Source organism: Taudactylus pleione, unplaced genomic scaffold (assembly GCF_031769625.1).
Source record: "Taudactylus pleione unplaced genomic scaffold, aTauple2 ptg000327l, whole genome shotgun sequence".
Taxonomy (NCBI): domain Eukaryota; kingdom Metazoa; phylum Chordata; class Amphibia; order Anura; family Myobatrachidae; genus Taudactylus; species Taudactylus pleione.
In genome coordinates, this window is record NW_028284728.1 from 7,419,400 (window position 1) to 7,446,176 (window position 26,777).

At 45.3% G+C, this 26,777-nt stretch overlaps 1 protein-coding gene across 3 annotated transcripts in view; it reads left to right on the top strand.

Annotated features, from left to right (window-relative positions):
• Positions 1-26,777, top strand: part of RUNX1 (RUNX family transcription factor 1) — a 104,978-nt gene that overhangs the window by 12,839 nt on the left and 65,362 nt on the right. For 2 of the 3 annotated variants that reach the window (XM_088443170.1, XM_088443171.1), the window contains exon 3: positions 19,819-19,923. In XM_088443170.1, the coding sequence (XP_088299296.1) occupies positions 19,819-19,923 (105 nt within the window). Of the gene's footprint in view, positions 1-19,818; positions 19,924-20,325; positions 20,380-26,777 lie in introns of all 3 variants that reach the window. The other variant, XM_088443169.1, reaches the window with a different exon arrangement.

The following is a 26,777-nucleotide window of genomic DNA, read 5'->3' on the forward strand; positions in this document are numbered from 1 at the left end:
TCATTTATATTGATCCTCTGGTCACTAGGCTTTTGCGGCGCACCCTCAGTGATTTGCATTAGTGTTGCCTGACTGTGTTTTGTTGTGTGGGTTAGTGTGCAGGCCAAACAACGTGTGTAACATTTACCACAGATTAACAGGGCAGGCTGAGGGCTGTTTGCTCTGTCTGTGTAACGTCTGAATAATTGCTGTCTCACTACCCACAGAACACAAGCGCCAGCGACTTGTAACCACTAATTTGAATATGGAGGGTTTTTTTGTCTGTAAGCCACATCTGTGGTCACTGAAACCACCATTTGCAAGTTCCAGCGTGTGCAAATGTTGTTGAGCCTTATTACAGTTAGTGGGACCTGACTAAATTCGTCTTACAGAAGTGATGTCTGACGCGGTGAAATTGAAAAGCGTTAGGTTGTTACCGTCATGCAGCTGTGCATGAAACATTGTATTTTGTACTTAAATGACTGTATTGTGTATAGTATGTATTCTTTTCCTTTGAATTTAGCTCTTCATTTGCTTAGAAAACAAAAAAGTGTATGGTACATGCTGACCTGTGTTTTTGTTTTGGTCCTCGGGGGTAGGTGCATTTTATGAACTGAAGGAACCTACAGTTGGGGTGTCCTTGTGTTCATTAATGGGGATCATGTAATGCACACTGATCATAGCAGCTTACTCTCCCGGAATATACGGGAGACTCCTAATGCAAATCAGCGGGAGACCTCCCAGACTCCTGAGAGTTATGGTGTGAACTGCGTCATTAAGCTCTGCCCACCCCAGTAAACCACCCATTGGCACCAGCGTGATGATGCAGTTGGCTCCCCATGTCCCCGACAGTCGGCATGTACAGGAGCGGGTGGATAAACATGTTTGTCCCACTTACTGTTTGGCACTCTAATTGTTTTTACAGCCGTGCCTCCAGATCTCACGGAAACAGTTATAACACGGATAGATTGCCAAGTACCCCCTTCTAGAGTTACTGTGAGGAGCGCTGCTAAGTTTTTACAATTTACTGAGGAGGAGAAAGCCAGGGGCTGTGTGGGGAACGACAGATCTCTTGTAAATTTTGTCTAGTATATATTAGGCATAATATAACAAAGTTCTACTATGGAACCCTATACCTGTATTAGTGCTTCATTCTGACACTTTCTACTTCAGCATGTTGCACCTCTCGACATTTTAAAAAGCAAAATCTGGGCAAATTAAGCCTTTCTCTTGGTCCACCAAACCACACCCAGATCCACCTAACAACACCTACAGTATCATGAAGTGGCACCCCCTTCATTAGTTGCAGACATAAGAAGGGAGTTTCTGAAAACTGGTGCACAGCTGAAAGCTGCTGTAGTCCACACTAACCAATCAGATGTTTGATTTCATTTTCTAACCTGCACTAGACATCGATAGATAACAACAAGAATCTTATTGCTATGGCTGCGATCACCTCCTATAAATACCCCATCATGGATGTTAGAAACACTGCCACCTGCAGGTTATAGCAATCATAACAACCTAAAACTAAATAAAGCTTTATTTAAAAAACAAATAAATATATATATATATATATATATATACATCCACAGTTCTGCCGGCACTCAATGTATTACATACAGCGTGGTCCTGTGCCAGAATATACCAAACGAATACCTCCAAAAGAGAAACGGCACTAGGACACCATGTAAATGTAGAAAAATTCTTCTATTAGAGGACAACAGTTTCGGAGCAGCCGCCCCTTCGTCAGGACCATACAAGCATGAATAACAAAAACACAAACATATATACACCTACCCTAATCCCGGACATCGCCTCCCACCAGCTGCAGTAATCCCCAGACACAATTCACCTTCCCCCGGCGGTGCCAACATTTTTTCATTTGAGGTGCCCTAGTTGTATTGCTTTGCATAGGGGCCCTGTCCCAGGAGTTGCTCACGTGACCAGCAGCACTGTACAGAAGGTGGCAGCATCGCCTTTACCCACCACTCACACCAATGTCACTGTGTGCCCTGTGCGCAGACTGCTATGTAGCCTCTCCTATTCACCCACCACTCACACCAATGTCACTGTGTGCCCTGTGCACAGACTGCTATGTAGCCTCTCCTATTCACCCACCACTCACACCAATGTCACTGTGTGCCCTGTGCACAGACTGCTATGTAGCCTATCCTATTCACCCACCACTCATACCAATGTCACTGTGTGCCCTGTGCACAGACTGCTATGTAGCCTCTCCTATTCACCCACTACTCACACCAATGTCACTGTGTGCCCTGTGCACAGACTGCTATGTAACCTATCCTATTCATCCACCACTCACACCAATGTCACTATGTGCCCTGTGCACAGACTGCTATGTAACCTCTCCTATTCACCCACCACTCACACCAATGTCACTGTGTGCCCTGTGCACAGACTGCTATGTAACCTCTCCTATTCGAGTAAACCAGGGCATAAAGCCCCTCTCCCCCCACCCCTTACCGGCCGCACGGATGGTGCGCACCTATCTCTTGCAATGATGATGTCAATAAATGTTGTTTTTGTTATTGTTCAGCTTTAACTTTTCAGATTGAGATAAAACAAAGTGCCGGATATTTCTAGGAGTTCTCACTACATAATGACGCAGTTTTCATGAACATCGTCTCAGCAGTTTTTGCGGCAACTTGGAACAAACAGACAGACACAACGTTATTACATATTAGTATAGCAGACAACAGATCTACACTGACAAATGTATTTTTTCCTGATGAAGTCCGTGGCAAAATTAGCTGTTATTTAATTTTATGTACCATTCGGCAAGATTGTCTTTGGTGGCAGTTTTCCTTTTAAGAGCGGCTTCATTTTCTGATCTGCATTAAATTAGCTTCAGAATCTGCCAAATCTTTTGCTATTTGGACAATAGACAGTTCAATGACTTCCCGATAGGAAATAGAAGTGTACTTTATACTTCCTCCAGACTGCCCTACATTTGTGTCCATAACAATTTCCTTCTAAGATTATTTCTCTTGGTAATGGGATGGGGTGGGGTTGGTCCCCAGAGCCCCATAATATTATTCAGCCATGTCCCGTCCTGCATACTTGAATCACTCTAATATTATCCAGTTGTACAGATGTTTTGTAGCACTAAGGAGAACTCCATAATAGAGACACTGAGCTTGCCTTCATATTAATAATGCACAAGCAGCGGCCTCTATCTTCTGCTTCTGCTGCGTCCATGGAAACTATCTGGAGTTGGAATATAAGTGGTTAATTGATTCACCTGTTACCCAGATTACATTTGGTTTAGCCGTAACGGAGACATATGTAATATATACATTTCTGGGTATTTAATACACTATCCATGATATTAGCATTCCTTCCTCTCTGTATGTTAGGCGAGCAGGGCCTCAGTGGCTCATTTAGTTGTTGTCGAACTACAGCTCCCAGCATGGGTTTCTTTGTGCAGCCACTACCACAAGAGACACACGAAGAGAGATGGGCGTCCGTTCTAGTTTCCCATGGAGTAGCATTATAGGTTTCCAAGCTGCTGTGGAGCTACAAATCTCAGCATGCCCTGCCATTTTAGAAGAGGTTGAGAAACTGATGCTTTAATTAGATTATATTACACTGTGTCGGCATAGACCCGTCAACATAATTCTGTTAACATTTTTACTGTCTACTGACTACTTCCCGAGAAACTGTAGCTATATACAAGTAACAACGAGATCTAGCACAAATGTGTTTACACACCTGTATGTTTCTGTTATTGTATTTGTTTTATTACATTTGTTTTATTATTGGGTTCTCTTGCTTGTTTTATTATATTTGTGTTATTACAGGGTTCTCCAGCTAGTTTGTTTTATTACATTATTGGGTTTTCTTGTTAGTTTGATTTATTACATTAGTACTAAAATTGTGTTCTCTTGCTTGTTTGTTTTATTACATTTGCACTAATATTGGGTTTTCTTGCTTGTTTGTTATATTACATTTGTTATAATATTGAGTTCTCTTGCTTGTTTGTTTTATTACATTTGCACTAATATTGTTTTTTTTGCTTTTTGTTATATTACATTTGCACTAATATTGGGTTTTCTTGCTTGTTTGTTATATTACATTTGTACTAATATTGGGTTTTCTTGCTTGTTTGTTATATTACATTTGTACTAATATTGGGTTCTCTTGCTTGTTTGTTATATTACATTTGTACTAATATTGGGTTCTCTTGCTTGTTTGTTATATTACATTTGCACTAATATTGGGTTTTCTTGCTTGTTTGTTATATTACATTTGTACTAATATTGGGCTCTCTTGCTTGTTTGTTTTATTACATTTGTACTAATATTGGGTTCTCTTGCTTGTTTGTTTTATTACATTTGAATATTATTGGGAGTTCTGCTATTTTGTTTTCTTTTGCTAATGCTTCAAAACCAAGTAGTAAATAATTTACAAACAATGGAGGGTATATCAGCATAATTACAGCCGTTGTATACATTTAGGGGTAACGTAGGACAAGTCTGTGTTGACTAGTTACCGCAACACACTATACATCCAAGAGCCGTTGCCTATTTAATAAGTGTCGCCGTGATACCTGTTAATGTCTCCTCAGGATAACGTTAGCAGAACAATGCTTTATCATTGCACTAATGTTTGATTTTTAAAATAATGTTTTTATACTTTATTTAGATCTTTAATTGTACGTTACCGCCGCCACACGTATCAGCCGGCAAGCCGGCTCATGTACATGCCTAGCGGTGACTGTCCTGGCAAAGGGGTCAGTTAACTCTTACTGCTGTAGGCTAATATTGCCAGAATAGTTGAGTAACGCTCAGTTTCTTCGGTGAAATAATTTTTTTTTAAATCTATGTAGTAAATGATTCTCATCAATAAAATGTCACCGAGATGGGATCACTGTTAATAAATAGATCACTATGGGCCTGATTCAGAGGCGCTCGCAAAAAGCGAGCGCTCGCTCTGAATCAGGGCGGCCGCTTATTTTTTTTGACCCGACCTCCTGGCCGATCGCTAAGCTGTGGCTGACCACCCACAGCTTTTGCGAGCGGCCAGGTGATGGTCGCGACCATCGGGCTTGCGACAAGACCCTTGCGGCAGGGTCTCGTTCCCGCAAGCCCCAGTGAGCTTCCTGCTCTAATAGAGCAGGAAGCTCACTACTGACATCACGTGTGATGTCAGTAGGGCCGCCCACAAACGGCAGGCGTTCCTTCAGGAATGCCTCCGTTTGTCCAGCCACCCCCCTCTCCCCGCCTACAAAACGGGGCGAGCTGTCGATCAACATCGACAGCTGCACCGTTTGTAGCGAGCCCCGGAGCGAGTGAATTTCTCACTCGCTCCGGGGCTTGCGCGTGCGCAATGCTCCACCATCGACCCGCTTGCGAGCGGGTCTGAATCAGGCCCCAATAAATTAATGACCTCAACCTTATACCAAGTTATACATTTATAAAAATAAGTTATAGAGTAACCCTAGTGTTCCCGCTAGGCTGTTTTAGCGAGGCAAGGCGCCCTGCCCAATTTTAAAAGGGTTAAAATGCGCTCTGCCCTTTTAGCAGCACCTTCTGTGCCTTATTCTATTCACTGTGAGGGGAGAGCTTGGGGGAGGACCAGCACCTCCGTAAGTGATGGGCACGCCCCCAAGTGTGACGGATTGGGGGCGTGTCACAATGACATGCCCCCTCCTCGGTCCGCCATGCCTTTAGCGCACACATACACTACCTGCCCATCCCCTCGGTCTACCGGGAACACTAGGACCCTCGTTGGTCACCTCATATTTTGTCACAATATATGTAAGTGAATATATGTAATTCCCATTTATTATTAGGTACAGATGTGTCCTTATACATCTTTGCTGCAGTCGTGCTAAAAAGCCCCTCTCGGTGCTCCAGGTCCCGTGAGACTCTGCTAGCGCCGGGCATCTTTTTTGCTTAATGTTGGCCGAAAATATGTCGCAGTGTGATGTGACTAGGACGCGCCAACAGACTGTGCTGAATAATTTGATATGCGACACATGTATATCTGTGTGCATCTGTCCCTGATTCTGTATACAAAGAGCTACAATGTAGCGGACACAGCTTTTTTCATTCCAAGTTCCGTTGTGCTTCATATACCGACTCAGGTGCACACAGATATACAGGTTCCGGTCATTTATTTATTAACAGTTATTTATATAGTACAGATATATTCCACAGCACTGTACAGAGAATACTTGTAGAGGAGCTTACACTCTATAGTCCCCACCACATGGGGACACACACACACACACACTAGCCAATTAACCTACCAGCATGTTTTTGGAGTATGGTAGGAAACTGGAGCACTCGACAGAATCCCAAGCAAACACAGAGAGAACGTACAAACACCACACAGATATTGCCTCAGTCAAAGATTGAACTTGTAACCTCAGGGCTGTGAGGCAGTAATGCTAACCACTAAGCCAACCATGCTGCCCATGAAAAAAAGCATACAGCGCATCCTGAACTGAAATCATTTGCACCCTGCCCTCTTCCAACTACCCTTAAACAGATACCTCAATCTAGATTTTACCGACCGTCTGTATACTTAGTGAATGTAGACTGCACTATAGTGTAATTTGAAGCTAGAGAAGCCTCCTCAGTAAGAGCAATGCAATTTAAAGGCTGATAAATTCATATACAGGGTGAGTGACGTTACACATAACTGACACATTATGCTTTATAATTTGAGCTTTTTGTCCTATGTCAGTATTAATTTTATTCATCCTCTTAACGATGCAGGGGTGCATATAACAAAAGTTTTTTGTTTGTTTGTTTGTTTTTCTGTTTTAAAGCTAAAGTGGCTAATCTGAGGTAGACAAAATCAAAATACATTACCTCTGTGATTGATATATGAAAATTTAATTGTTGCAGCTTACAATTCTCATATTGGCTGCACTGGGGAGAAGTAACATGTATTGGATAGTGTAAGGGGGGCTTCCGCTCGGTGCAATAGCTCCATGTTTACCTATAGGAAAGGCAATCCAGATCTGGTACTGGGAGTTTCCTGCAGTAATTCTAGCTGGCTGAACATATGCCTATTTGCATTATGACTGTGTCAGTTATTTTAACGAATAACATCAGCCGTGCAGACTCTTCCTGCAGGGATGGAGGGGGACAAGGCTGATTTTACTGGAATGCCCGTGATGAATCTTCACTTTGAAAACCGGCTTCTAAAAAAAATCCACCCTACCCCACTAGTTTATTAATACCATGACGCTTACAGACATTGCAGCCCCGTCTGAGAAGTGGAGATTTAGAGGTGCCTGCTTGGCAGACAGCTCTGATAGAGCGCAGTGGCCTGCGATTGGCTGATATCCAGATCTACAACCGTTCGTATCAAGTTCAACAAGCTACTGGCAAAACCTGCTCGTCTTGATCCCAGACCACCCTACAGTGGATTAACTTGTTCAATGCCAGCAAGATGGGATTGTTTTTAGTGTGTATTAGTACTGACCGCATAATAAAGGTTGTATGTAGGATTTACAAAATACACACATACATACACACACCCACACACACACACACACACACACACACACACCATTTTCGTTGTGAATGCTAAAACTCATTGATAAATGAGGCCCAAAATGTGGTAACACCCCTGAAAATGTAGTTTGCGAGGCTTTTACGGCATACCCCATATGTTCCGGTGCTTCGTCCCGATGGGTAAAGCCATCTTCAGGTGGTGTTACCCAATAGAAGCCCATGGGTTTCTTTTCGGGATGCCTTTCCTCGCGGCCCTCGTCCATGTGGGCATGCACCCAGAATTCCCTCTGTCCGGTGTTATCACAAAGGACAGGTCTTATCGGGAGAGCTGTCCTTTGCAATATTCTAGGTACATACCGTGGTGATCAACCGCGGTATGTACCGGAAGACAGACGGGATGTACCGCATCGCGGATGCAATGCTTAGTGCATCCCGCCCACAATCTATCCATTTAGAGCTTTGGTGTCTGAGAGATTTTATTACTTACAAAGCCAAAAGATCAAAGTACAGTATTGTATATATTTACCTGTAGAATAAACAGGTTCTTCCCACTAGTGCCACATTGCTCTTTGCAGATGTGTTCTGTAGGGAGGTAGTTAAGTTATAATCCCTACGCCTGCAACTCCAAGAGAGACGGGACGCCACTCTCCAACGAGAACTTCAGGTACTATCTATAAATGACTGCATGCAGGAAGAGACATTGACACCTCACAGGTGTTGAAGCAAACCCCCCCGTACCCACGACACAGATTATACGCTGAGACACCAGGCTACATGTCACAGCACAATCAGCATTTCAGTGTTTGTAACATTGACCATTTACTTACACTGTATAAGAATTAAGCTCATCGCATAGGACCTACTGGTGTTCTGTAAATACTACATTTATGTTGTTGATGCAAATCGATATTACATTAAAGGCTTTCCAGCTAGCAATAAGGGGTACATTTACTAAAGTGAGAGTTTTTAGAAGTGTTTTAGAAGAGATGTTGCCCATAGAAGGAGCACAGCTGATCGGCGCTCCACCTCCAGTGGCATAGGGCGCCCGCTGAGTGTGTTACCAGCGGGCGCCCCGGCTCCTTGTCTCCCCCCGGCGGTAGCCAGAGGACGGAGCTCACTACTGAGCTCCGGCTTCCGGGTCCCGCAGTGCACTATGGGAGTGACGTCATGATGTCACTCCCATAGTTCCGAGGAGCGGGCGCCGGGGATGTATGGCAACAGGCACTGGAGCGGGGTTCAAGGTAAGTGTTTTTTATTTTTTTGTATGTGTGTGTGCGTGCGCACGGGGGGGGCACTACTGAGGGCACTACAGGGGGCTTACTACTGGGCACTTATTACAGGGGGCTTACTACTGGGGGCATCATATAGGGGCACTATAGTAGCATTACTACTGGGGGCATCATATGGGGGCACTACAGGGGCCTTACTATTGGGGGCACTACAGGGGCCTTACTACTGGGGACACTGCATAGGGCACATGGGGTAAATATGAAATTTCTGGGGGTAATGGACGGACAGCCGGGCATGCATATGAATCATTGTATAATATAGAATGATTCATATGCATGCCAGGCTGTGCCGCAGGGAGGCTTTAAGCCGGACGCCCGCTGAGATGTTATTACCAGCGGGCGCCCGGTTCCTTCCCTGCAGCGCCGCGTTAGCCGGAGGCTGGAGTTCTCTTCTGAACTCCAGCTTATTATTATTATTATTATTACCAGTTATTTATATAGCGCAACATATTCCGCAGCACTGTACATAGAATATTTGGCCATTCACATCAGTCCCTGCCCCAGTGGAGCTTACACTCTATATTCCCTACCACATGCTCACATACACACACATACATACTAGGGGTAATTTTTGTTAGGAGCCAATTAACCTACTAGTATATTTTTGGAGTGTGGGAGGAAACCGGAGCACCCGGAGGAAACCCATGCAAGCACAGGGATAATATACAAACTCCACACAGTAAGGGCCATAGTGGGTATCGAACCAACGACCTCAGTGCTGTGAGGCAGTAATGCTAACCATTACACCATCTGTGCTGCCATAGTGCTGCGCACTATGGGAGAGACGTCATGATGTCTCTCCCATTGTTCCGAGGAGCAGCCGGGCGGACAGGACGGCGGCGGATGCAGGAGCGGGGATTAAGGTAAGTGGGTTTTTGGGGTTTTTTTTGTACAAGCGGCACTACAGGGGCATTATATGGGGGCACTACTACAGGGGCATTATATGGGGGCACTACTACAGGGGCACTATATGTGGGCACTACTACAGGGGCACTATATGGGGGCACTACTACAGGGGCATTATTTGGGGGCACTACTACAGGGGCATAACTACTGGAGGCACTGCATAGGGGGACCATTACTGGGGGGACACTACATATTTGGGCACTGCATTGGGGGACCTCTACTGAGGGCACTGCATTGGGGGACCTCTACTGAGGGCACTGCATAGGGGGGCCACTACTGGGGGCATTGTATAAAAGGAACTGCATAGGGCGGCAGCTAGAGCTGGCATAGGTGCTGGGGGGGTGGTATATTATAATGTGGGGGGGCACCAACTATTATCTTGCCTACGGGCACCTGAGATGAAGTTACGCCACTGGTCCCAGAATAATGGCACACTGACCCTTGGGATCCCAGAATAATGACACACTGACACTTGGGGTCCCAATATAATGACACACTGACACTTGTGGCCACAGAATAATGACACACTGACACTTGTGGCCACAGAATAATGACACACTGACACTTGTGGCCACAGAACAATGACACACTGACACTTGTGGCCACAGAATAATGACACACTGACACTTGTGGCCACAGAATAATGACACACTGACACTTGTGGCCACAGAATAATGACACACTGACACTTGTGGCCACAGAATAATGACACACTGACACTTGTGGCCACAGAACAATGACACACTGACACTTGTGGCCACAGAATAATGACACACTGACACTTGTGGCCACAGAATAATGACACACTGACACTTGTGGCCACAGAATAATGACACACTGACACTTGTGGCCACAGAATAATTGCACACTGACACTTGGGGTCCCAGAATAATGACACACTGACACTTGTGGCCACAGAATAATGACACACTGACACTTGGGGTCCCAGAATAATGACACACTGACACTTCTGGCCACAGAACAATGACACACTGACACTTGTGGCCACAGAATAATGGCACACTGACACTTGGGGTCCCAATATAATGACACACTGACACTTGTGGCCCCAGAATATTGACACACTGACACTTGGGGTCCCAGAACAATGGCACACTGACACTTGTGGCCACAGAACAATGGCACACAGACACTTGTGGCCACAGAACAATGGCACACTGACACTTGTGGCCACAGAACAATGGCACACTGACACTTGTGGCCACAGAACAATGGCACACTGACACTTGTGGCCACAGAACAATGGCACACTGGTCCCAGTCAGAAAGTTGACCTCCAGTAATCTTCTGTATACAGTCTGCCGGCATTACTTGGGCTCCTTATCTAGAGCCGTTGGGTTGTAATGCTTGCATGGTCATTTTCCCAGTTTGGCACTTGACGGAACACCTCAGCTTCATTCCATTGAGAGCCAGCCAAACCGTGAAAGCTGACACAGTGGCTAAACGCATGCAGCCACAAAGCCGGAGTATAGTGGCAGACGACACTGGAAGGCAGAGGGATTTGTGGCTCAGTGGGTAAATACAACAAACTCTCCTTCAGGACATGATCATAAGATAGAGACTGCGAATCCCTTTCCTAGAATCAGTGAATCTCTCATGTGAGAAGGTTTTGGTTAAAGCTACTTATGCATTTTGCGGTGTGTCAGTGACATGTGCAAACATTTCCGTGGTTAATAGTAATATTTCTGCTTTCTGGCTTTATACTTTCAACATCTAGCATGGAAACCACATCTTCGCACGGTTAGCCGCAATGCATTCTCAAGTCCACACTGCAAGTAATGGCTGTCTCTCTCCAGCAGTCAGATGTAGTGATTTTTCCATGCAGTGACAAAGTGGAACATTTCTGCTACTATTAGTTTTCGGTGAGTGTGTTAGAAGGATATAAATGGATTTACCCCTCGGAAAGGCTAATGTAATATTTACCACTCTATGCGGATATGTGTGGAACACTTTCCGGGCTCCAAAATGTCTTTGCATTTGGTTTTCTGAGTGGCAGCATTTTCCAGTCTTCAGTATATCCAGCGTTATATAGATGTATATACATTACATTGTTAAAAGAAAATAGTTGGAGAGGGATTTGTCTATCTGCATAAACTGGAGGTAATAACAGGGTGGTGCTTTATTAAACTGTACGTAAAATAAATACAACGATGCTACAGCTTTGGATCGAGTGAGTTTTCCCCTTAGAACACTGGGCCTGATTCAGAGCCGCTCGCTAGATGCGATCGCTCGCCCGATGTGTATGCAATTGTGTAGGCAGTGGTGTCGCACAGCAATGCATTAGCACGCCCAGTATTTCTTAGAGCGCGAACATAGTGTATGCAGACACCCACCAGCCTGTTTTAAGACGCCCACTTGTGCACGTCATGTCCAGGAAGTTTATGCAACCATCGGGTAACATCGGATGCTATCGCAGCGCTTGAGGTTGACCATACCCTGCTGCAAGCACTGCGAGCACTTCAGTGTATAAACCAGCCAGGTGACGTGTACTATGACGCTGTCTTATAATTATGCACACCTCTAAAACGCCGTTGAGATGCTCAGGCACACCTGCTTTTACACCTCCACTCCCCCGTTTTTAATGGGTAGCCCCTGTTACCACCTACAAATGGCTTCCCCTGTCACTCACCCTGCTGGGCTGTCTATGCACAGAGAGCGAACGCATTGTGAACTTTCGCTAAGGTATGAGCATACGCACAATGCATACCATCGGCAGCAGCGAGAGTATGCATCTTAGCGAGTGGGTCTGAATGAGCTCCACTAACTCTAACCACTGTAGGGTGTTCCAGTCTCCAGGACATTTCCAGAAAACATGCTATGCAGTGGTTAGGTCTGGAGATGTGCATCTCCAGAAATCCAAATCCACCCAAATTTTGTGAATCCGGATAAATCTTAGGCGCGGTTCTAATCTCCTGAGGAGATCCAGATAAATCCGAGTTGCAATTCTGATCTGCCAGCAGTGAGGAATGCGGATTTGCGTTGTGGATTGCACAAATGACACGATTTTAGCTATTTTAAAAAAAAAACAACTTTTTATAATTTATTTTTTTTTTTTAAATCCAGAAAAGAAAAAAAAAACACTTGAGGGTGGTTTTGCAAAACCAAAACTGAAACACGAATATGAATCCAGATCCAAAACACAGGGGTCAGCGCACATCTCTAGTTAGGGGTGTTCTGTAGGGGACCAGTCCCACACATTGGAGGTAGGCCATTTTGTGGCGTCTACCAATGGTAAAGAGAATACAGCCTTTAAATTCACTAGGAGTGATCGACTTCACTGAGGTATAAGTAACTGTGCCTCATACCTCACTGATGTCACGCGGGGTATCTCCTGCGTACAGCACAGTCCCAGTTGGCTATGAGCCCCCCATACACTGTATATTCGTCTATTCAGATGGCATTATTCCACTGAGCCCCGCTCCTTCCTATTGGGAAGAGCGATGCATATAGATCCTTCCGCCTCTCTCAGCATTCACGTGACTTAAGACACGTATGCGCAGTAACACTGCCGGGAGGAACCTAGCCGTGTAAACCTTTGCAGCTACTTGTGGATGTTATGTATGGAGGGGGCAGCTGTCCCGTCACTGGAGCAATACTGAGCTGCTCCAGTAAAATTGGATCTGCTGCCGCAAATCGCGTAAAGTCAGATCCAAAATATTAGTCCCCATAATTTGCTAGAGAAAACATATACATTTGCAGTCACTTATCCTCGTTATTTATTTCAAGCTCAATTCGCAGCTCAAGGTCAGAAACTTTTCCAAAAATCTTCTAGATTGTGATGCTGGCGTCATTGCCGAGGGCTGATTCCTCTTGTAAGAGCTGTGTCGGATGAAATGCAAAATGGAGAACCTGAGCGGATGCCGGCTGTGCAGGCTCTCCCCCCCGTCCTTTATAGCCTCTGCCGTTCAGAGGGGAAGAAAGTGACTGTTGCTTCAGGGCTCCACAACTCCAATCTCCAAAGGCAAGGACTAGCTAGCCAGAGGGGACGGTCTAACCTTATAAAGTACATTGTCTTACATATATATACACATGACACTATCATTTATAACTGCATAGCATTCGAAAACTGTTTCTCCATAGACCAGAAGGGGTAGAGGCTTACAGTGCACCATATAGGTAATATATAGATCATTTTAAAAGTTTCAGACCAACGATGGTCCTGATTTATCACCCCGAAAGAGGCAGGTCTCTGTCCCTGTCTGAGATTCCCCACACGGCATGAGGTCACCGGATATACTCTTAAAAGAGCAGAACAGAGGGCGACCTAAGACCCGCCCATGCGCAGTGGGCGATTACGCTAGAACATCCATGCCTACTTTTGAAAAAGCATATCAGGGAGATTGTGAAAGCAGCATTTATGAGACAGGCGATAAATGGGGGGTGTCCTGCTACATCTGAGGGGCGTGTCATATAACTGATTTACATCCAAATGTTAATGAGCCCCAAAGCAGTTAGTAAAGTCTGTTTGTTGATGAAAACACACTGATAGTCTTCAGAAAATACATGTAGCCATAGGGATCATTGTGCCTTATAGCCAATGCAGAGAAATTATACTAATGATCCCATTTGAATGTATATATCTCTGTGTTTTTTTTTTATATATAACAGCTTCATAATGGGGGTAATAATCAGGGAGATTACTAGACTCTTCAGGGAGTCAGGGAGATTGCCACTATTTCAGGGAGTCTCCCTGACAATCAGGGAGAGTTGGCAAGTATGCGCTAGACCACACTTGCACAGTAGAGCTAACTCGCTTTTTTCATAGCAGAGAGTGGGCTCGATAGGGTAAAATAGGATCACGGGACCCCTACCCAAATTTGCTACATTCTAGAACGATGATTGGCTACAAATTTGTTCTGGCACCACCCACTTCATAGTTCGATTTTTGGTTTCTGTGGCCTAACTCGTTGTAGACTGGCCAAAGCCAAAATCTGATTGGCTGCTAAAGGTTACAGCATTGATATTTTCCCCAGTTTCTCTTAAATAGTAGTGTTTCCTGCACTTGTTTACATTGTATTAATTTTTTTTAATAGAAATACTTTTCAGTCTAAACTATGTGATAGCAGCTAACAGGTTTCCATCAGTGTGACGGATAGTGTAGGACCTGCAGAAAGTGGGGTCCCATGATGTGGGCTGCGGGCTTAAATGCATTGATCAATCCATGAACTAAATCCCCATTATTTATTTACTTATTTATACATCATTGTGAGTGTTTAAACATGGTGAGTGCTGGGTTTTCTGTTTTTATTTATTTAAGCAATGTGGTCACAGGCCACTTGCACCCCAGTCCTGGGAATGGCGAGTGCAGGTCTGCACCCCAAAACTAGGAGTGGCGAGTGCAGTGGATGTCTGACTTTATATATATATATATAATTGTTTACACAACATCATTTTGCAGATAAAGAGCTGCCTTATTGGCACTCTACAGTCACACAAGCCAATGGCAACTGGTTTTGCAAACTAATGTTAGATAAAAATGAAGCATGATACCCAATAACGTAGCTTTTTTATGATAAGTATAACTTAATTATTATATTTCACAGGAGAATACTTCCGTAGCCACCTGCTGTTACCACCGCACCTATTTTTAAAATAGCCCAGACCCGTTTTGAATCTTTTTTTAGCTGGACGACAATGGGCGCTTTGTATGTTATATTTTGCATACGCTCTAGAAAGGACTTTTAGATTGGATTTCTTTTACCATGACAAGTAGATTCATCCTAGATACTCAGGTATGATATTTGTTGATATAATGGGTAGGGCCAAATCTTAAGTACCACAGTCAACCAGCCCCAGAGTTAGACAGCTAGCAGGGTCCAGACTACCCTAGCAAAGTGAATTACGGAGCTCAGAGCAAAAGGCGAGGCTGGGGTCATTTGCTGGGAGCCTTCCCTGGTGCCAGGAAGGCCCCCCACCTCTCCCCCCTCAAGCCTTAAAGATTCTTTGGGTGGCTGAGCCGGGCGGCGCACCTTACCCCGTAACCGTCTCCCCTGGCGAGTTCCATCCTGGCCAAGAGGTGCTTAGAGCCACATAGCAAAGGCTTGTTGTCACTATGATATTGATACTAGTCCCATTACAAGTATAGACCCCCTACAGGCAATGTAATAAACACCTTTACACACCGCGGAGAAGAGTCGCACGCCTTGACGTGCGCAGGGCAGATCACCGAGGTGATTTTTGGGCAAACATCGGCAGCACTACAGAGATGCCCTCCTGTATGAGAAATCAGTGGATAGAACCTTGGGCTCATTCAGACCCACTCGCACGCGGCTGTCCGCTCGCAAGTGGGTCAATGGTGCGCATGCACCAGACGCGATGAGCGAAGGACTTTCCTTCGCTCGTTGTGTCTGATCAAAGGGGGCGTGCTGTCGATGTTGATTGACAGCACGCCCCCTTTGGTGGGCGTGCCGGGGGCGTGCCTCCCAGACGGAGGCGTTCCCCAGGGAACGCCTACCATCAGAAGCCGGCCCAACTGATCACTAGTGATGTCAGTGGGAGTGATTTTGGCTCTGATAGAGCCAAAATCACTCCAGGGCTTGTGGTCGAAAACCCCGACCACAGGCTTCTGGTCGCACTGGCGATGGTCGCGATGGTCAAGACCATCGCGACCACCATCCTGCACACTCGTATGAGCTGTGGGTGGTGACCCACAGCTATACGAGCGTCCAGGAGGACGCTCCATTTTTATGGAGGACGGCCCTCATTCAGAGCGAGCGCTCTGCTCAGAGCGTCCGGCTCTGAATGAGGGCCCTTATCCGTACCAAGCAATGTGTCGTGTTCGGAATGCCCACCGCTTCACATGGTCATATGCTGTGACTGTGCCAAGTGGCGTGGGGGTGTGATATTGCAAGTCACCTACAGGCTTTATCCTTTATAGGTGGCTAGTTGGTATATTTCTATGTACATTTTTACACCTCATGCAATCATTACAATGTTACAATCAGCAGCTTAAATATTTAAAGTTGAGATGTTTTTTTTTTTTTTACATTTTATAATCATTTATCAAGAAAAAGTAATCCCGCCTGTCACTCTCTTATCGTCCATTGTCTGCGCTTCATGGGAAAGGGAGCATTTCGGTGCTAAAGTCTCTCCACCTCCTTTATACAAACAAGAATAAAATGCAAATATTTATGTATCACACAGATATTGTGCATTTTCTAAATACGCATTATTATCTAATGATCCCTTTGTATTGGCTCAGTGCCTCCGAGGAGGGGAGCCAGCTAGTGTCACATTTCTCTCACCTCTGGCCCAGCGTACACTGCGGGAGATTGGGTTACCCCGAGTATGCCGCACACGGGATATCTCAACAGGGCATCTTAGGCCTTGGTTACACGCTATCCAGCGAGGCTTTGCTCAGGAGGTTATGCTAGAGGTACACTACAATAAGTAATTACTCCTGGAGGGGAAAATAAAAACTCTCCCATGATTGTGTATTTTTTTTTATGGCGTATACTGTATTTACTAAAACTTCTAAAAAAAAAACCAGAAAGTGGAAGTGTTGCCATAAGCAACCAATCAGATTTTTATTCTAGCTACCTTTTTGTAAAATGTATGCACTGGATAAATAGCTAAAATCCGTTTGGTTGCTGTGGGAAACACCACCCGTTTTCCTTTGTAGAAGTCCTAGTGAACACACTTTAAAGGTGCATACACACCTAACGATTTTTTGAACAATTTAACTATAATGACGTCGTTATCGTTCAATCGTTGAAAAAAATCGTTCAGTTTCTGAGTTATAACGATGAACGATTATCGTTCATGCGCGTTCCCTTTTCTAGTTTGTAGTTCATTCTGACTGACCAACTGAACGATTTTCATTAAGGGAAGTTACAAAAATCGTTTGTAGTTCAAAAAATTGTTCATTACACTTTAAAAAATCTGACAGAAAATCGTTCAGAAAATCGCACCAGGTGGCACTGCTGCATAGATTCTGGCTACAAGTGCAATTCTAGGTCCCCGGCTAGCCAGATGAGGCTAGTAGAAAAAAACTCAGAGGGCCAGACCAAATGATACCGCGGACCCCCGGGCCTGAGGTTCCCCATCCCTGCTTTAGGTAATAAATGTAGAGCAGTGTCCTCTTATCAGTGTTACAAGTGTCCAACTGACATATTTCCTCTGCATTCCCACTTTCCCTAATGTACTGTTTGCTTTATTAAGTCATCATCTGTGCACATACTGTAGCCAGGGTGCGACTCCTTAATTGCTACAATGCACAATTAATCCAGAATTATATGTGTGGGTGTGGACAGGTATTCTACAAATTAACTATTTATTTATAAACCTTTATTTAAATAGTGGCAGCATATTATATAGTGCTTTGCAGGGGCTGTTTCATCATTCACAGCAGTCCATACCCCAGCGGAGATTACTCTGTAAGGCACTGGTTGCCAAACTCGACCCTCAAGGCACCCTAACAGTCCAGGTTTTCAGGCTGTGCTTACTTAAGCACAGGTTGACTTAATGAGTACCTCAGTCACTTTGATTATGCCATCTATGCACAAGCATGGATATCCTTAAAACTTGTACTGTTAGGGTGTCTTGAGGACCGAGTTTGGGGACTCATGGTGTAAGGGGTAAATGTAGTCACTAGATTTAAGGCAGCAATAATTTAAAAGGGAAAAAAACTCACTTTTGCTTTTTAAAATCTTGCTCCTCTAGCATCAAAATTGCTGAAATCTCACCGCAGCCTGCAACTTGGATGCTATAACATTTACCGCTAAGTTCTCTACGTAATTTGTATCTCCTCAAACACACACTAATTATACCCCTTTTACACCAGAGCAAAAACCTGGGTTTTTGCTGGGTCTACCCGGGTCGCAGCTCAGTGTAAAAGGGTCCCTGGAAAATAACCTGGGTCAAGTGACCCTGCAATCCAACCCAGGTAGCTACCAGGTTTGGACCCAGGATGGACTCAGGTAATGGTGCAGTGTAAACGGTGCAACCCGGGTTATCTGACCTGGATCATGCCTAAAATGAGTGGATTGGTGGTTGTGGAGCATTCACCTCCCACTTTTTATGACCTCACAGGTTTAGCAGGGCAGACCTGAGTTCAGTGTGAACAGGGCTGACCTGGGAGTAACCCAGATCAAAGGTGCAGTGTAATACCTCTTTTCCACCAAAAACCCAGGTCCGACCTGGGTTTTTGGACATGGTTCCAACCCTGGTCAGACCCAGGTCAGACCCATTTACACTGCACCTTTGATCTGGGTTACTCCCAGGTCAGCCCTGTTCACACTGAACTCAGGTCTGCCCTGCTAAACCTGTGAGGTCATAAAAAGTGGGAGGTGAATGCTCCACAACCACCAATCCGCTCATTTTAGGCATGATCCAGATCAGATAACCTGGGTTGCACCGTTTACACTGCACCATTACCTGTGTCCATCCTGGGTCCAACCCTGGTAGCTACCTGGGTTGGATTGCAGGGTCACTTGACCCAGGTTATTTTTCAGGGACCCTTTAACACTGAGCTGCGACCCGGGTAAACCCAGCAAAAACCCAGGTTTTTGCTCTGGTGTAAAAGGGGTATAAATGGGTCTGACCTGGGTCTGACCAGGGTTGGAACCATGTCCAAAAACCCAGGTCGGACCTGGGTTTTTGGTTGAAAAGAGGTATAACCCTGTCACCACAAGCCAAAAACCTGGGTTTTAGCACATGAACGCGCATTGACCTGGGTCCAGCGTATGTGTGAAAGGTCGGGTCCCCTGGTCGCAATCAGGGGTTTTCTCGGGACTTACGATTCGGGACGATGATCCGGCTCAGGTCTGAATGGTGCGACCGGGGTCTTGGTGACCTGAGTCACGCCTAAAAGAAATTGATTGGCTGGAGACAGTAGCGCTTAGAGTTGACATTATCTCCAAGCGCCCACCCTGGTCTAGTGTGAAAGTTATTCCCGGGTCATCACCCATGTGTGAAAGAGGTAACTCGGCTTCAACCCGTGCTCAGTGTCCTGGTTCCAAGCCGGGTTGAAGCCAGGATTTTAAGCCTGAAAGGGGTATATAATAGTAATCTACATGTAAACAGTCATTGCAATGTGCAAAGCTGATGTGAATTCTGAAAACACAGACATTTGGATTTGGTTGTGTAATCTGTCTAATGAGTGGTTGCATTGTCTTTTTTTATTTCAAGGGAAGAGCTTCACACTTACCATCACGGTCTTTACCAATCCCCCGCAAGTGGCCACCTACCACCGAGCCATTAAAATCACAGTGGATGGGCCTCGAGAACCGAGACGTAAGTCAAGTTTATCTGCCACTTATGCACATTGTCACTACTACACGTACATTGTCACTTACACACAATGTCATTTACACACTCTGGAAGCCGTCATCTTGCGGGCTGTACGAATATTCACCTTACCCATTCACCTGGTGACGTCACTGAGGCATGAGGCACTTTGTGATGTCACTAGCAAATGGTGAGGTCCTATTATGGTAAATATTGTCCCAGCCCACAACACAGCTGCCTCCCCTGTGCTTTGGGGACGAACGCCCGTTAAACTCGGTAAAAAGCAACAGAACAGATGTGAAACACTTGAGAAATGTACTGACAAATTTTGCTTTTATAGACACAGTAGCAGATTGTGTTCTCACTAAACCTCTCATTTTGTGTCTAATTTGTAATTCCGTATTACAGTGCTCCATGCTGGCAGTAGAAACTCACACATCAGGACCCTTATTTACATGCCAGGTACATAGATATATCCCTGTGTTTCCACCTTGTGGAGAGTTTGACCCTGACGTAAACAATGACTTGTTATCGATAGGAACACGCTATGCCTTTCACATTTAAATAATAAGATTTCTAATGTGTGAACAGATTTCATTTTATTACTTATACGTGGCAATAATTGATGTCATCTTCTCTATTGGAAAACAAAATGCCCCAAGGTTTGCAAAGTTATCAGGGCTGAATTTACCAAACAGACAGATTTCGTACTTAGGGGGAGATGTATCAAACCTCCTAAAAAGGATGTATTGGCCCATAGCAACCAATCAGATTCTAACCCTCATTTTATAGCATGTGGATGTCCAAATAATCTCTGTGAAGCACTGCGGAATATATGTGTGCTATATAAATAACTAGTAATAACAATAACAGAGTACTAGATAAAGAACAGCTAGAATCTAATTGGTTGCTATAGGCAATGTCTCTACTTGTTTGGTATATCTCCCCCATAGAATGTTCGGACAGGGCAATAAGGATGGGCATGCAAGCGGTGCCATCCCCCAGGGCCCTGGGAGAGGCACTGTTGCTGCCCCACAGCCCTGCATCTGGTTAGCAGGTTGCCATTCCATCCAAAGGATGCTCGGAACACTATCCTGCAGTGTGTAGAGCCACCTAGAGCGTACATAGCAGCTCTACACATTCTCTTGCTAGCTGCCCCGCCCCCTCACGTGACATCAAATGTACAGGGGGCGGGGCCCGCACAGTGCAAAAGTGAGCACTGTTCCGACTCTGTGATAAGTATATCAACAGTTATTTTATATCTTTTCAATCCCTCATTTGTTACTACATTTTCTGTGCCAATTGCAATTTTCAGAGTAAAAATAACAGAATTTTATTATTGGAGAAATGCGTTAGTGCATTGAACAATTATTAACTCAGCAGTTCCAGCCCGGCATAAAATGTCATCAACTGTGTTTGAAAATAGTGTTGAAGAGTGTTGAAAAAATATACTGTATATATATATATATATATATATATATATATTTACTCTCTAGTATCCTGAGACACCTCCATCATCACAAAACAAAACAACACTGGTCTATATCAGATACACTTGTAAGAAATTATATATTTTAGATAAGGGATGGGAAACAGCTGATCCTAGGGTCCCCCGTGGCTGCCGGCACCTTCCTGCTTTTGTCTCAGATTTGGTTGTTATAGCAACACTTAAACAATTTTATTGATTTCACTTATTACTGGGTTTAAAGGTAATTTGCTCTCCCTTTGAAGCTTAGACACCATTGCAGCCGGTGAGGTACATGAGGCCACCTGTCAGAGTTTTAGACCCACTCAGTGATATGACACAGGACAGAAAGTGAAACTAGGGGTGATTGTGTAATAATTTGTAAAAAATAAATGTAATTATTTAAAAAAAATGTATAATAATAATACATGACTGTTTGCAAGCCTGCCTAAATCTATAATAGACCTCCAGCTACCTAATGGCGTCATGCCGTATTTGCATAAATACATAGCCTCCAACGTGACCCCATCCACCAGGTACAAGATGCTCTGCTCCTGGACTTCACTCTTCTTTTGTGATTGCAGACACCTGTGCTGAAACTCCTGTCTCATCAAGTAATCAGTTCAACACAGGTGACTGCAATCATTAATTAAGAGGGAAGTCCAGGAGCAGAGCATTGTGTACCAGCAGGTGGAAAGGGTCATGTTGGAGGGTCTGTAAATACATTCATAATTATGGTAAGAAAGCCACGTTGTTTTTCCATTAGGGATTAAGCTATTTCTAAAATCACCAAAGTGGACCATGCCCACTATTTATCTTGTACCCTGGGTGGGTGAACAAATGGTTGGAAATGTGCTTGACTTTAGCAAACGATAAAACTATTCCACACAAATAATTCTATTTCATGTATACTGTTTACAGGATACATTTTTTATAGTAGTATGACATTTACATCATCCACATTTAGTAACTTTAGCTGTAAATAGCACAATGACGTATCACGACTTCAGGCAAAGAGATGGCAATAGTATGATTATTAATTTCAGTTACAAAGCACAGTGCATACTTTCCATGTTCCAGTTACAGTACATAGTATTTGTAGCATGTTAAGTATGTTTTGATTCCCGTAAGCCTATCCCACCCCTAACATATGGTGAAGACGTATTATCTAAAATAGGGGTGTAAACTGTTATATATTTTGTTGTTACAGACCTCTCGAACATATTTTCTGGGGAGGGTGTCTGACAGTATTAGTACTGAATGTTTAAAATTTTGATGGCTCGACGCGTTTCACGTTAATTCTTATCTTAAATTATCCTGATTCTGTTGATTTCGAAGTTGCCATTTATTGAAGAATATTTTGAAATGCAAATATAACATAATGACCAACTTCAGCAACTGGCACCATGGTACACGAGGATCCACTCAACGCTTGTGACCCTGGATACATAGTATAAGCCTGAGTCATAAATCATGCATACAGCATGCGTCCTGACATTTATATAGGTAAAGTCAGGACAACATAAGCCCAACCCCTGATCCATGCAAACCACGCCCCCCCAACTCACTCAAAGCCCATCTAATGATGACCACTTTCTAAAGAAGCCCCACCCACCTTCCGGCCAGCCTTCCTTTTTGTTTGGAATTCTGCATGTGATGTATGAACCAGTTAGGTCTCTTCCTGTCATGGTTATGTGATCTAAGTGTATTGAAGTCTAGTGCTAGAGGAAAAGTAGTGCCAGCCACTATTAATGGCAAGCTTCTTCATGATGCTTAGGGTTCTATGGGCTCGATTCAGACCCAGACGCTAAGAAGTGTTCGCTCGTAGCTGCCGATGTTTCTCAATGTGCGCATGCGTATGCATCGCAATGCGTGCGCGTGAACTATTCTGAGCGATCGGGAAGCATACGCTCGCCCAGCATAGACAGCCCGGCTGAATGAGTGACAGGAGATTCCGTTTGTGGATGGTAACAGGGGCAGAGCACTAGAAACGGGGGAGTGTAGGTGTGCCTGATTGTCTAAGCGCCGTTTAAGAGGCGTGCATTATTAACAGGCTTGTATTTCACACTGAAGTGATCGCAGTGCTTGCGGCAGGGTATAGTCTACCTCAAGCGCTGCGAATGCATCCGATGGTACCTGTTGTACCCGATGGTTGCATACACTTCCTGGAGATGACGTGCGCTAGTGGGTGTCTTAAGACAGGCTGGTGGGCGTCTGCATACACAGAGCGATCGCACGCCAAGACATAGTGGGCATGCTTAAGCCTTGCCGTGCGTTCGCCTGCCTTGCTGTCACTTAGCCAAATTTGCATACGCTGGGAACGAGCGAACGCATCTAGCGACCGGGTCTGAACCAAGCCCTATGTACTAAGCCTTGGAAAGAGACAAAGGGCCTGATTCAGACCCACTCGCGAGCGGCTGTCCGCTCGCAAGTGGGTCGATGTTATGGACTGAGCATGCGCACGACGGAGGGAGCTCCGTCGTGCGCATGCGCCAGACGCGACGAGCGAAGGAAAGTCCTTCGCTCGTTGTGTCTGATCAAAGGGGGCGTGCTGTCAATGTTGATTGACAGCACGCCCCCTTTGGTGGGCGTGCCGGGGGCGTGCCTCCCTGACGGGGGCGTTCCCACGGGAACGCCTCCCGTCAGAAGCCGGCCCACTGACATCACTAGTGATGTCAGTGGGAGTGATTTTGGCTCTGATAGAGCCAAAATCACTCCGGAGCTTGCGGTTGAAAACCTCAACCGCAGGCTCCGGCTCGCAAATTCGATGGTCGCGATGGTCTCGACCATCACAATGCACGCTTGTATAGCCTGTGGGTGGTGACCCACAGCTATACGAGCGTCCAGGAGGACGCTCCATGAAAATGGAGCCCGGCCCTCATTCAGAGCGTGCGCTCTGCTCAGAGCGTACGGCTCTGAATGAGGGCCAAAGTACCAACCAATCAGCTCCTAACTGTCACTTTACAGGCTGTGGGGTCTATTTACTAAGGCTGGGATGGAGATAAAGTAAACAGTGATAAAGTACCAGCCAATCAGCTCCTAACTGCCATGTCACAGGCTGTGCTTGAAAAATGACAGTTAGGAGCTGTTTGGATGGTACTTTGGACCTCATTCAGAGTCGGTCGTTGCGGCCGCACGGTCGTACGCCACCGATGTTCGCTATACTGCGCATGCGTAAAGTTCACAATGCGCATGCGCAAACTAGCCGCTACGATCAGAAATTTCTCTCTTCTTGAACACAGCCAGGTCGGTAGTTTGAGTGACAGAATGAGGCGTTTGTGGGTGGTAACAGGGGAAGGTGCTTGAAAACGGGGGAGTGGAGATCCGAACGCAGGCGTGCCTAATTATGCGAACGGCATTTTATGGGAGTGCACACGGTTTATGGGAGTGTATAATTAACAAAGTAGCGTCATAGCACATGTGACATGGGAGGTTTTTACACTGACATGATCGTAGAGCTTAAGAGAGGGTATGGTCAACCTTAAGCTCTACGACCAGTTCCGATGGTTACCGATGGTCTCGATTAATCCTTATATGGCCGGAGATGACGTGCAATGCGTACGAGAAGGGGGCGTATTTTTTTTAATTCCGGCCGCTTCCTCCCCTTGGTCGGCCAGCTACCGATCCGAACTTAGGGACGCAACTTGCAAGGGAATCATTTGAATATCCGGCCCCTTTTCCCGTACGACCGTGCGGCCGCTTCGACCGACTCTGAATGAGGTCCTTTATCTCTGTCCACTTTATCTTTCTCCAAGGCTTAATACTAGACCCTCTAATGAACTGCACCCTTTAGCAGGCCCAGATTTCACTTCTTACCCAAGGCTGCCTTTACATCACTGGGCCTGATGCAGACCCGCTCGCAAGCGCTATGTGCTCGCAAGCGGGTCGAGCCCTGGAGCGAGCGAGAAATTACTCGCTCCGGTGCTCGCATCTAAAAGGGGCGGCTGTCAATGTTGATTGACAGCTCGCCCCATTTGGTAGGCGGGTCGAGGGGGTGGCTGGCCTGCCATTTGGGGGAGGCACCACTGACATCACGAGTGATGTCAGTGGTGAGCTTCCGGCTCTATTAGAGCAGGAAGCTCACTGGGGCTTGCAGCAGACGAGACCCTACCACAAAGGTCTCGTCGCAAGCCCCGATGGTCGCGACCATCGCGACCATCACCTGGCCGCTTGCTAAAGTCTTAGCGAGCGGCCAGAAGGCCGGTCAAAAAAACCCTTCAGACCTGCGAGCTGCCTCTGGCAGCGATCGGGTCTGAATCAGGGCCACTGTTCCTTCTCCCCATCTCCATAGAGCTCCACAGTCCAAAACACCTCATTTCATCATCTCTTTAAGAGTATTAAGTGTAATATATAATTTTATTCTGCTAGTAAATGTAAAATTATCGCAGTTGTGTTTTTTTATGCGGGGGCAGGAGATTCGCCTCATCAAACCCCACCCACCTTGAAAACGTTGTTATAGTTACTACATTTCCTACAGTTTATAGAGGGGGTGGAGCTTGATGTGACTGCACCGTTCACCTGATCACATCAATCGCCTCCTCTCTTCTTACCTCGCTTCCCTTCTCCACAAGGTCGAAAGTAGGCAAGTAGAGTTTAGAATAAATTAATTACCCTGTAAAAGGAACAATCAATCGCTAATATTCCTTCCATTGCACATATTAGTCAAACATTGTGAATCTCACACACGCTGGAGTTGTCTAGAAACCAAACGGTATAGGTTCCCTTCCTATCCAAGGGCGTATCTATAATGGGTGCAGGGTGTGCGGGGCCCCGCACACCCTGCACCCATAGCATACTTACCTCTCCGGAGTCCCACGTTGGAGCGGGGGTCCGGTGCTCTAAATACGACTGGAAAATGGCCACCGCGGCCATTTTCCCGTCGTTTGCGCATGCGCAGTACAGGCCATTTTCCCGGTGACCTGTGCATACTCTATGCTCAGTGCGCTGCCGGCCGCCGCACAGAGAGGAGGGGCCCGTGTCGGAGACTGCACACAGGCCCCCTCCTCTCTAGAAACGCCCCTGTTCCTATCTAATGGTAGCTGAATATCATAATAAATGGTAGTTGAATAAAACAAAAAACACAAATTTGTACTCAGTTTCCCTACATAAAAGTCTTCTGTGCAACGATTTGGATACACATAGGAAAACATATTTCTCAAATTCATATCAGAATTGTAGATCGATACTAAGTAACCATCCTGCAAGATTATTGAGCAAGTTAAGCAGAATACGGGATAAGTCTATTTATACGCTGTACATTCTGGATCTCTCAGTACAAACTGTAAGAATATACATAGGCTGAGTCAGGCAGGGTCAGCTCAATGTAACTTAATCCTACCAAATAGATCACATGTGTGAATCATGCAGTATGTAACCGCACTTGTATGCTGCCGGA